The 13,342-nt window shown below is 40.1% G+C and overlaps 1 protein-coding gene across 3 annotated transcripts in view; it reads left to right on the forward strand.

Annotated features, from left to right (window-relative positions):
- Positions 1 to 8,839, forward strand: part of RTL4 (retrotransposon Gag like 4) — a 362,480-nt gene extending 353,641 nt beyond the window's left edge. The window contains exons 1-2 of one of the 3 annotated variants that reach the window (XM_059157624.1): positions 5,634 to 5,764; positions 7,459 to 8,839. In XM_059157624.1, the coding sequence (XP_059013607.1) occupies positions 7,715 to 8,620 (906 nt within the window). In that variant the 5' untranslated portion in view covers positions 5,634 to 5,764; positions 7,459 to 7,714 and the 3' untranslated portion in view covers positions 8,621 to 8,839. Of the gene's footprint in view, positions 1 to 5,633; positions 5,765 to 5,814; positions 5,887 to 7,458 lie in introns of those variants that run through there. The other 2 variants (XM_059157625.1, XM_059157622.1) reach the window with 2 other exon arrangements.
- Positions 8,840 to 13,342: the final 4,503 nt, after the last annotated feature.

A 13,342-nucleotide genomic window follows, 5' to 3' on the forward strand; every position in this document is an offset into this window, starting at 1 on the left:
TGCTTTTTTAATATCTTCACATATTGATTAGATGGTGCTTAGATTGTTATGGCAATAGCTCAACCCAGCTTCACTGAGATGGTCCCAATTTAAAATATTTCATTGCATTGTTCTTGTAAAACACAGCAAAGAGCACATTCAGTTATGCAAAACATCCCCTCAGACTACTTCGTTTTTTTCTTAACTTTTAAGTTATATCTATGTTTCTGCATTTCAGTTTCAGAACTCCTGGCAGCTTTATTCCTATATTATGTGATATTTGTGATATTTAGTAATCTGAACCACTGCAAACACATGTTCATTTTTTAGTTTTAATTCCAGTATAGTTAACATAAAATGCTGTATTAGTTTCAGGCGTACCATATAGTGATTCAAAAATTCTATACATCACCCAGTGCTCATCACAAAAATTGCACTCCTTAAATTCCATCACCTATTTCACCTCAGACTATTTTCTTGAACCTAGAAGTGATACAGAAGTCTTTATCAGACCCCATCATTTGTTTTTGATTGCAAAAAACAAGATCATCGAATGTATGAGGCTTAAGGAAGAAGGGAAAAATAAAGGAATGAAAAGCTAAGAACTGGTGATACAAATGCTTGCTGGCCCTTCTCAAGTCCCAGCCATTTCTACTAAGACTCTATTCCCTGCTTGCTTAATAAGCTTCCTCCTGTTTTGACAAGATTTTCATGACTAGATTCCAGGTCTTCTTTTTCTTATCATAATTTTAATGTCAGACTACTAGCAGGGATTCTTTTGTTTGTCTTTCCGCTAGCCCTATCTGTCAACACAGATTTATATAAAGCTTATGGGACCAGCCCTGTGCAAAGTATTATGTGGGTTTAAAGAAAAGAGTTTTCCCCCTGGAGAGCTCATACAATCACGTGTCCTTCCATAACTCAGGGGATGGAGATATTAGTAATTGAGTAGTCAGAGAAGGTTGCATCAAAGAGGCTGAATGTGAGCTGGGCATAGGAAGAGAAAAGAAATGGGCTTTCAGATGAGGGGAGAGAGAGATTAAAAGCAGAAGTGGGCATGATTACATGTTTGGAAGTGGAGGCAGGGGCTTGATTTCCTTATGTGTAAAATGCAAATCGTTATACCTACTTCATAGGACTGCTAAAAGGATTATGTGGTCTGGTAGAGAGGTGGCAGAGGTATGTTTCACATATTGCATTTATTCCTCCAGTCTGTGGCAGACACTGACAGTTCTCCACTGCATTCTATCAGTGAGGCAAGCTGCAGGTACAGAATACTTTTAAATAAGGCTCCAGACAGCTAGTATCAGAGTGTATAAACTGACATAAATTAGGCATTCAAGAAATCGTAAGTGTTATTACGTCAAAGACCCACACAATGTCTGATATTACTGGACAAAAATAACTTGTCTATTCCACTCTTACCAAATACAGATGCAAACCTCTACATTTCCAGTGTGTCAGAGGCCCACCATGTCCTCAACACTTGCAGGATTGAAATGAGACTTGGGCTTGATCCTGCTACAGAGCTTATCTGCCATATGTTGTAATATCTCCTGTAAGCTTTAAGTACTAGCACCCTTGATCTTCAGGAGTTTTCAAACCTCCAGAACACAGCTACTTCCACTAAAATTATCATTTCACCACCCATATAATGTTGGTACCCCTCAGGGACTGAACCAAGCAGGCAAGTGTAGTGAAGAGACAAAATGGAATTTGTCTTTGGGGTTTTTCTTTGATTCTATGGAGCTCTTTTATATATTGACTCTATTTTATTCATAATACTCTGTTATTGTGTTATGATTCCTGCCCAGTGGCCAGTATTACCCTCTGCCCAGACTCCAGATTCTTGCCTTCCTCTAAAAACTCACCCATTCCTTCAATTCTACTTCTCTGCAGGACAGAGAAAAGAAAGCTGCAAATGGGTCATGCAGTGCTGGGACAATGTTATCAATCATGGTTCCGGGTGGTGAAGGAGCAAGAACATCCAGGCATTTGTTATGGCTGCCAGCAGGGACAGCAGGCAAGGGGGAGAAGGCAGGGGAAGGAGGAGACAGGGAAATACAACCTTAGAATGTTAAATAGGCGCATGGAACAGGAAGGCTGATGGAGCAAGTGTGGCTCCACTAATGTTATGCACATTAGAAAGGTCAACCGGGAAACTGTCAGGGAACACTTGTAGAGAGTGTTCATGACATGTTTAACTTCATAAGCCACTTGGCCATGGCCAGCTGAGCCAGAAGAAAGGTTGAAGGTTAAAGGAAGGTATGAAGTCTGAATCATACTGGTAGCCAGATTGACCCCAGCTGGGCTGCTGCTGTTCTATCTCTAATATAGGGATATTTCTGCCTCACTCACAGGCAGAGAAGAGCAGTACAAACCTCCCAACAGGAACCATAGAGCCTGAGAGCAGGGTCAGCTCAATTTTCACCCTCTCTGTTATTCCCAAGCCAGCTACATTTCACATTCCTGAGCCAGGCCTGCACTAGACCACTGTTTAGACATGACCATACAGTCTCAGGCAGAGCCTCGGAAGGAAGCAATCCACATATCACATGCTTCACAGGCCACTTTAGGGGCCAAATATTTTCTACTTTCAAAAACATAGATAGTGCTAAAGCAGAAAGATTCTTTTTCCCCCCATTTCCTTTTCTTTTCTTTTATTATTTCCTTTCAGTGTTCCAAGATTCATTGTTTATGCACCACACCCAGTGCTCCATGCAATACGAGCCCTCCATAATACCCACCACCAGGCTCACCCAACCTTCTATCCCCTCCCCTCCAAAACCCTCAGTTTGTTTCTCAGAGTCCACAGTCTCTCATGGTTTATCTCCCCCTCCAATTTCCCTCAACTCACTTCTCCACTCCATCTCCCCATGTCCTTCGTGTTATTCCTCATGCTCCACAAGTAAGTGACCATATGATAATTGACTCTCTCTGCTTGACTTATTTCACTCATCATTATCTCTTCCAGTCCCATTCATGTTGATACAAAAGTTGGGTATTCATCCTTTCTGATGAAGGCATAATACTCCACTATATATATGGACCATATCTTCTTTATCCATTCGTCCGTTGAATGGCATCTTGGTTCTTTCCACAGTTTGGTGACTGTGGCCATTGCTGCTATGAACATTGGAGGTACAGATGGCCCTTCTTTTCACTACATCTGTATCTTTGGCGTAAATACCCACTAGTGCAATTGCAGGATCATAGGGTAGTTCTATTTTTAATTTCTTAAGGCATCTCCACACTGTTTTCCAAAGTGGCTGCACCAACTTGCATTCCCATCAACAGTGTAAGAAAGTTCTCCTTTCTCCACACCCTCTCCAACACTTATTGGATACTGTCTTGTTAATTTTGGCCATTCTAACTGGTGTAAGTAAGCTGGTATCTCAATGTGGTTTTGATTTGAATCTCCCTGATGGCTAATGATGACGAACATTTTTTCATGCGTCTGTTAGCCATTTGTATGTCTTCTTTGGAGAAATGTCTGTCCATGTCTTCTGCCCATTTTTTTAGAGTATTCAACCTAGAGTTTCTCAAATACTGTCAGAGAAACTTCCGCATCAGCATCATCTGCAGAGCTTGATTAAAATGCAGATTATCTGGTCCCACCCCAGATCCAATGAGTTTCACCTTCTAGGGGTCAAGCCCAAGAATCTGCATATTAAACTTCCAAGAGATTCTTATGTACCCTGAAACTTAAGAACCTCTGACAAATGTCATACCTCTGTGTGGTCAGTTGCCCAATATTCCTAAGGTAAAATCTGAAGACCTCTTACCACAGAATCATTTGGAGTGTCTATTAAAAAATTCAGATTTCTGGGTCTTCTGGCTTTCCTGAATCATAATTTCTTAGATGTGATAAAATTTGAGAAACCCTCTCCCTTCATCATACAGATAAGATAGAGGAAGTAACTTGCCCAATGTTGTCAGTCCAGATGATGGCAGAGCTAGGGTTATACCCAAATCTCCAAACAAATCTAAATGGTATGCCCCTGTGGTTACTTCTTGAGGGTTGATTATGTCTCAGTTTAGCTTTCATGGCCAGAGCTACCCTTAGAATGTCTGGAGCTCAAGAGCAAAAATGCAAGTGCTCTGGGTAGTTGGATGACAGTAGTTGAAAACTTCTCCAAAGTTTAGTGAAGAACAGTTCAGAAATAAAGTAGTGTAAAGTCATAAAGCTCTCTTATAAGCAGAAGTGTACTTCAGGCCCTTCACCAAATGGAGTTTCTGAGGACTCCAGCATGGAGTAGTTTCATGCAGGGAAACTATCAATCTTGGCTTTAAGTCAAACTGAACATAAACACCAAAATGGCCTTTAAGAGTTTACTAAATTTTATTTTTGCCTTGTTGTTTTTATAATTGAGCACATGGCAATCAAGTAAAAACTTAACATATGCAGTTTTATGTTAGACCTTGTCCACGCTCACTAGTCTGATTCCCCAAACCTGTGCATTTGAGGTTCCAGCTTAGTTTCTGCTTTATCTCCTCAAGACTGAGGTCTGGAACTCCTCCAGACTGGCATGCTCTACACTAGGATCTTCTGGGACAATCTGATAAAGGCCATTGACTTCTAAAAGGAGAGTAATTTCCAAAACAATAAGGTGAGATAGATTTTCTTTGAGAGATTGAGAAATTACCATTGACAAGAGTGCCATTGTATGATTTGCATTTGGGCAAATGCTTATAATTTTGGCAAATGTTTCACCAATGCTACATAATTAGAAAAATTAAATGCTCTGCAACCTTGAATATACAATTCTATAAAGAAACAGAAGACCTCTACAGATATTCTGGAATTGCTGAGAGTGGAGGGAAAGGACAGAAGGCAGGAACAAAGAAAGAAAAGTTATAATCACACTCTTCCAACCAAAAGAAGAATTTGGTAGAGAGGTCTATACCTCTTATTTTCGATTCTGAAATCAAAGAGCTCTCTATAGCAGAGGTATTTTTTCATTAATTTGATATCAAATCTGACCTAAACTGACATGAACTTAGTCTTTGTCTCTTTTAGAATGAATATTCTGACATTTTTTTTCCTACATTTTTCCTGAATAATTAATGGCTCAATTATGGGATATTTTCCCGGAACAACTGGGAGTGTTATATAATAAACTGTACAAACTCTGTGTTACCTTTCAAAAATTTAAAAAAAAAACTGAATTCTAAAACACAGATAACAGATTGTGGACCTAGAAAAATGATAGCTAACATTTATGAATCATCTGCCATCTACATGAAGCTGTGTTAATCTCTTGTCATTTCATTTAATACTCACAACAACACTATGAGGAAGGTATTAAAATCACCTCCATTTTAAAGGTTGAAAACTGGTTCTTGGAGAGATTAAGTAACTTTCTAGAGTCACATGACTTTTGGCCAAGCCAAGATTTGGACCCAGGTCAGTCTGACTGTAGAACCTACAGGCTAAATTCTTATACGCCACTGTCTGGGAGAGAAGAACAGTTCTGAAAAACAGTGTGAGCTCTATGTGGACTTTATGCAGAAGTATATGCCACCTATTATTCAATGTCATTTGAGGGCCTCCTACTTCCAAATATGTCCCCTTCCCCATTCTTACTTCTTGTGATGTTATAATATGGCTTTATTCTTTGAGGTTCATCTGGATGGCTTTTTCACAGGGACCACCAACATCAGAAATCCTCTGGGCAGCTTGCTAGAAGTACAGATTTCTGGCATCCACCCAGACCTATTGAATTGGAATTGTTGGAGATTGGGACCAAGTTGTTTCTTATGCACATTAAAGTCTGAGGAAAAGGTAAATGACTTGAGAAAGGCCAATCATTAAACCACATTAATTAATTAACATCTTACTTTTCAGTGACACCTAGCTGGATTGAGAGAAATAAATTCGTGAATGGCCACCTGGAAAATGAAAAGGTAGACTAACTAGAATGGTGAGATATGGGAAGGAAGGAAGAAAGAGTATGACAATATCTGCCTTCTTTGGCAATATGCAACAACGAAAGAGCCTCACCAGTGATATTGTTAGCTGCACTGGAACAATCTTGAGAGCATCTCTCTGCCACTTAGAGCATCTATCTACTATCTCATTGATACCACAGCCCTCTGATGTGGACAAGTTAGTCAACCTCATTAAAGAGGAAATTGAGGGGCGCCTGGGTGGCTCAGTGGGTTGAGCCGCTGCCTTCGGCTCAGGTCATGATCTCAGGGTCCTGGGATTGGGTCCCGCATCAGGCTCTCTGCTCAGCAGGGAGCCTGCTTCCCAATCTCTCTCTGCTTGCCTCTCCATCTACTTGTGATTTTTCTCTGTCAAATAAATACATAAAATCTTAAAAAAAAAAAAAAGAGAGAAAATTGAGACCCAAATGAGTTCTTTAATGTCATCCAACTGATTAATGCCATGTTTGGGTAAGTTTCTGGCCTCTAATCTTGTACAGTTTCAATCCTCCAGTAATCTCTTCCATAGGTCCAGAGAGGAGGAGCCATCAAACAAAACCTAGAGAATCAAGTCCTACACTCAATGATGCACATTTTTGCCCAATAGTGACCAATTTATATACAATTAAATGGTATGCTACACAAGGAAAGAGCAATGAGAGGAATTATACTGCAGAATAGTTCAACTGATATGCTGTATGTTTGGGATTTGTTTTTTAACTTACAGATTCCTTTACTCTCGTTATCAATGTAGGGATGATTACTAAACATTTTGATCTTTATACTTTAAAGAATATTCTGTTCTTGTTTACTAAGTTCCCAACTTCACCTCTTCATCTTGCCGGTGGTATGTTAAGCCTCCATTACAGCCAAATGTATCCTTAGATAAGGACTAGGAATCTAAAAAAACATGGATTAACTACCACCATAGTAATCAGATCACTACAGAAATGCAGGCTAGGGTTGGGGCATTGAGGTTCAAGTCCAACCAGTGATTATTCCAGTTAAGCTACTTGCTCTCTAAAAAAGCTTTTCTCAAATTTCAGTGCACATTTGAATCACCTGGCAAATCTGTTTAAGTGGAATACTAATTCAGTAGGTCTGGGTTGGGACCTGAGAGTCCGCATTTCTAACAGTCTCCCTGGTGATGCTTATGGTGCTGGCTCTCAGATTACATTTTAAGTAGCAAGGGCCATGAACCATCATCATGCCCAAGTAGCATGTACAAATTAACATATTTGTGGTCTTGGAGGAAGTGCTGTTTCTGACAGTAGTACTGGTGAGCATGCCAGCTCTGATATTAAGTAGTTGTGTGACCTTGGGCAAACATCTTTACCTTTCTGGGTCTCTGTTTCCTCATTCATGAAATTATGAATTTGGCCTGGGTAATTTTTAATAATAATAATAATCTCTGATAAAAAAGAGATACTTTAGAATCAAAGGCTTAGTTTGATGGTAAATTTCCCCCTATATTACATGGAAAGGGAATGGGGAGAGAAATATGTTACTTTTGCATTTGTCTTCTTAATTCTAATTCTCTATGTGTCCTAGGGTAATTTATCACTTCTGAATGTGCAGAACATTGGCATTCTCCATGAGAAGAGTCAACATTGAATAGTGGGCAACAATTTTGGCATCTCTCCAATTCATCTCTTAGTGTCCCCTTGTGACTGCTTCATAAGTAGCAGTTTTGGCTACTTGCTCATGACACTATTTTTCTGATAACAGAGGAAACCTACTGTCTGCCCATTGGTTTCCAGTACTGCCACTCAATTCTACTTAGTCTCACTTGATTTCAGAAGAGCCAATGGAGAAGTACACAGAATCACCACCTACCTTGCAAGTAGAGCATTCCTCCCTTCAGACTGAGAATCTGATTCTACAGCCACAAATACAGCGTCTAAATGAAGAGGGCTCTGATCTGAGGGGCCAAGTCATGCCTACCCTGGCTACCGTGATGATGTCTGTACCCCGCTCACTTGAACATCTCTCTCAGTTTCACCATGACCCTGCCAACCTCTCAATATTTCTTGCACAGTTGACAACTCTCAAGTTCCCCAGTCCTGCAGATGATATCCAAGTCAAGTTCTTTTTTGACTACCTATCTCAGCAGATGGAAAGTTGTGGAGTCATATTTGGGCCTGACCAGAGCTCTCAGCAGAAACAATATGAGAACTTTGTTTTTGCATTCCAGCAATCACTTGGTGTGCCTACAAAACAGGAAATAGACACTCTGAACAAGGAGGACAACTCCTCTCAGAAAGATGCTTCTACTTTCGAGCACCTTGCTCAAAATATGAGCTATAATGAAACCAGTCAGAGTGATCACTTCCAAGAAGGAATAGCTGACTCCATCCAGGACGATTTGAGTGGCACAGATATGATGGATAACCTTCCAGACCTGATCACTCAGTGTATTAAGTTGGACAAGAAACGTAGTGACAGGCCAGAGCTTCTTCAGTCAGAGACACAGCTCCCAGTGTTGGATTGCATGATCCACCATCAAGCCTTTTCCATCCCCACAGATCTGCCACCCAAGGAAGAACCTATACAGTTGCGTGGAAGCCAGCCACCACTCACTCCGGCCAAAAGAGCCCGCCAGCAAGAAGCTCAGTTGTGCCTCTACTGCAGCCAGGCTGGTCACTTCACAAGAGATTGCCTTGCCAAACGTTCTCGAGCCCCAGCAAGGATAAACAACCCAACTCACCAGTAAGAGAGCAGGTCACATTGTAAACTTATCTCCCTCTTACCTCCAGCCTTAAAAATATATATCCTGCACTAACATTTAAAATACAGGTGAGGAACTGTGATACCACTTCATAGACTGTCATGAACTCATGTGCTTTTGGAAATTTAAATAACTAGATTTTGTTCATTTGGTCACCCATCACCAAACCAAACCCAACCCAACAATGATGAAAACAACTCACAGGCACTTTTTTTTTTTTAATTTTTTATTTTTTATAAACATATATTTTTATCCCCAGGGGTACAGGTCTGTGAATCACCAGGTTTACACACTTCACAGCACTCACCAAATCACATACCCTCCCCAATGTCCATAATCCCACCCCCTTCTCCCAAACCCCCTCCCCCCGGCAACCCTCAGTTTGTTTTGTGAGATTAAGAGTCACTTATGGTTTGTCTCCCTCCCAATCCCATCTTGTTTCATTTATTCTTCTTCTACCCACTTAAGCTTCCATGTTGTATCACCACTTCCTCATATCAGGGAGATCATATGATAGTTGTCTTTCTCTGCTTGACTTATTTCGCTAAGCATGATACGCTCTAGTTCCATCCATTTTGTTGCAAATGGCAAGATTTCATTTCTTTTGATGGCTGCATAGTATTCCATTGTGTATATATACCACATCTTCTTGATCCATTCATCTGTTGATGGACATCTAGGTTCTTTCCATAGATATCCTTGATGAACACAGATGCGAAAATACTCAACAAAATACTAGCCAATAGGATTCAACAGTACATTAAAAGGATTATTCACCACGACCAAGTGGGATTTATCACAGGCACTTTCTTCAATTGGAACCAATTCCCCAAGAGTACTGAAAGTCTGTAGATGAAAGTCTAGCCAGTCTGAGACAAATGAAAACAACCCTGGACGTGCACTAAGAACCCCATTCCTTCCAATGGGTGAGATCTAGGTTGAGTTTGTTGGCTTAAGTCTTCTGTGCCTAAGATTGGGCCCAAGACTTTCACCCTAACCCTCATCCATCTGTATTATAGTTCCCTGTTGGTTTAGGACCCTTGAATTCCTGATTGCATTCCATATCCTACCAACATTTTTCTACTGGGAGCTGATACCTGCTCCTACCTATTGACTAGAGTCCAGCTTCAATACAAACCAATCTTCATGGAAACACAGCTCCACTACTATTTCATACAGCTGTGTATTTTGTTGCCATTTAAAGACCTCTACTTGCTAGAAAAAGAAAAAGAAAAGAAAAGAAAGACAGAAAGAAGAAATGAAAAGAGAAGGAAAAGAAAAGAAAAAAAAGAAGAGAAAAGAAAAGAAAAGAAAAGAAAAGAAAAATACCCTGGATCTCTTAACTACTGACAAAGCAGATGGCTTGGCCATTTGAAGACTGATTGGAATTGTTGGTCTATTTCCTTGAGAACTAGCCCTTCAGGCACATACATGTTTTTAGCCAAGCCCAACTAATTCCAAATTACTCTCCTCTTTCCCAACAACCTACTTCAGGTTATAGCATGTCTAATGGCCAAGTTTAAATGGTCTAGGATAATGACCTCTGAAAAATATTAACGAAAGTTGGGGAAGGAATCTTCACCATAATTATTATGTCTACAGCATGTCTTTGCTGTCTTACCTGGCAGGTAAGGGAACCTGGTTAAATAAATCTCTACTGAAGACTTAGGGTCAGGTTTTGTAGTAGTTTATGACCCTAGAGGTCTCAATGTGGTCACCATTTAGGATCACTACCATTGATATTGAGCTCTGTACCCTTATGGATCACCTCTGGGGATCCTCATTTAGTTGAGAATCTTGAAAAGCAAATAATGACAAACAACTTTCTGAACCATCCCATCTGAAAAATCCTGGGGCATGGACATCAACACCATTGACAAATAAATCTTAAGAAGAAGGGGTTTGATTGCTTGTGTTATGCTCTTCGCACACAGGCACACACATCAGCTCTGTATGGATTCCTAATGCTTCTGAACAAAAGTAGTGTCATGCTGGAGAGACACAATTTTCTAAACTATTAAAGATATCCAGTAACAATTGATGCTTGCTAGTAATATTCAGTCCTCTGTTCCTTGTTTCTTGGTGCTGATGTATGTCCCTATAAATAATTGATTTCCTGAAGAAAGATCAGTAACTCCATATTCCCTAGCAGCCATCGAGACCTCTCAGAACATGAAGTGTTATTGTACTTTGGCCTTGTTCCTGAAGAATTATGCTAACTTTGACAATACTTAAACCCACCTAGGACCTTACCACTTTCATCCTATAACTAACAAGTAGATCATTTTTCCCATCAGTGCCTCACTAACCACTGTGCCAATTTTAATTTGCATTTACAAGGGGTCTCCTTTATTAACGGCTTGCTATACATCCACCTTACTCCATATGTTCTCACAACAAGGAGACTGGAATGTTCATATTCCATTTATGCCAAGAAATTCTCACTGTAGTACTGGGATTGTAGGAAAGCCTCTAACAAGTAGATTTATTTAAACTTTAAATGTCTCTGGGATTACCTGGAGGTATCCTGATCTAGCACCCTCAATTCTGTAACAAGAGAGTAACCCAACAGCCTTCAGTCACTTTCCTTACTGACTCCAGTATGGTCTTGGAATGTTTCATCACCAATCTTTCCTTACCTTGGGGACATAATTTGTCATTATGTGCTCTCTCACAAAGATGCATCACCTTATTTCCTGTTTGGGCCTTCCCTCTGCAGCAACATCACCTTTTTCTCCAAGAAATCTTCAGATTTGATAGCCTCTTGGAACAGATAATTAATTCTGGGCTACTAAACTTCCCATTTCTAGAAGCTCCTTGTTGAGGAATTCCCAGTCAAGGAATTCTTGTGTTCTATGTGATACAATCCAACAATCATACTGAGCATAGGGATAGGGTACTGAGATAATGCTTTACTGTCTACTAGCTAGCCAGAATTGTGTTTATCACTTAAAATTTTTGTTATAATGACGCCATCCACTTCATCTAGAACAAACTCATTATTTAGCATAAAGAGAGCTACACAGATATCAGATCTTATACCTAAGTGAACTTCTCTGAGAGTGAAACTAAAATCTACTGAGAACAGATGAGATGTAACCTACTTGGTCATGTAGTCTGCAACTACAAAGGCTTGGGGAGTCCCCAAGTCCAGTCAAAATTGTAGTTTTAGGAAGGCAGATCTGCTACATGATTGATGACCATCCAGCAAGATAAGGTCTAATCATTTTTTAAGTCTGAAGAAGGAATTGTTAACAAGAAAATAGTCTTTAGGGAGTCTAGAAAAGGGGGCAATTAAAAAGCCATAGGGTAATCTCTCCAGACTCAGAGAGGGGATGTTGACCAATATATGATTTGGCAGGTCTATATACAGTGGGGTCGAGGCACCAGGCCATCCCAACTTATGTTATTAGCCATTCAGATTGCCACCTAACTCCCCTTGCTGTGACCCTATGTGCTGAGAAGTAATTTGATTGTAATTATATTCCCATAAAAACTTTGTTATGAGGAGAAAATTTGTTAGTCAGCTGACCTGAATATTCTAGCCTATTTATCAGTTAATTCTCATTATAAATAAATAAATTGGTTTTGACTTATACATTACTTTTTTGTGGGTTTTAATAGGATCAATCCTCCAGATCCCAATCACTGATGAGTGCCCTGGGTGGGGGGGGGAAGATTCTCATGATGCAAAGTCAGTACCACAGTGTAAACCACAGTGAGTCCACAGAAGATTGGCTTCTCTGGGAGCCTTACATCAACAGTCATCCTCCTTTTTTAAATCTCCCTCATTTGTCTACAGCTGTAATAAAATTCCAAAATGTCTATGGTTTTTAACTACTGCAGTTAACTCTGTTCATACCCAGAGCCATGGTACCTGCCATAAGTAATTACTTACTTTTTTAAATTTTTATTGTGTTATGTTAGTCACCATACAATATACATCAATAGTTTTTGATGTAGTGTTCCAAGATTCATTTTTTATGTATAACAACCAGTGCTCCATGCAATATATGCCCTCCCTAATACCCAGCACCAGGCTCACCCATCCCCCCACCCCTCTCCCCTCTAAAATCCTCAGTTTGTTTCTCAGAGTCCGCTGTCTCTCATGGTCTGTCTCCCCCTCTGATTTCTGCCCTTCATTTTTCCTTTCCTTCTCCTAAAGTCCTCCATGTTATTCCTTATGTTCCACAAGTAATTGAAACCATAGGATAATTGACTTTCTCTGCTCAACTTATTTCACTCAGCGTAATCTCCTCCAGTCCCACCCATGTTGACACAAAAGTTAGGTATTCATCCTTTCTGATGGCTGGTAATATACCATTGTATATATGGACCACATCTTCTTTATCTGTCTGTTGAGGGGCATTTCAGCTCTTTCCACAGTTTGGCTGTTGTGGACATTGCTGCTGTGAACATTGGGGTAACACCAAGGAAATACCACCAAGTTAACCCTAATTAATTACTTACAATACTACACAGTTCGGTCAAACCATTAGAATATATCATCGTGGATGAAGGCATAACACATGATTATAGACCTGAACCCCGGACAAGCACCTCTAAAGAGGGAGGAGTATATAATTGTCCTAAATTTCACCATTTCTCTTCCAGATGGCAGCACATAGGGCCCATGCTGTCACTGCCTTTATCTCCATCCAGGATGGGAAAACAGATATCACCCCTTTATGGATGGAAAATCTTTTC

This window comes from Mustela lutreola, chromosome X, assembly GCF_030435805.1.
Source record: "Mustela lutreola isolate mMusLut2 chromosome X, mMusLut2.pri, whole genome shotgun sequence".
Lineage (NCBI taxonomy): Eukaryota > Metazoa > Chordata > Mammalia > Carnivora > Mustelidae > Mustela > Mustela lutreola.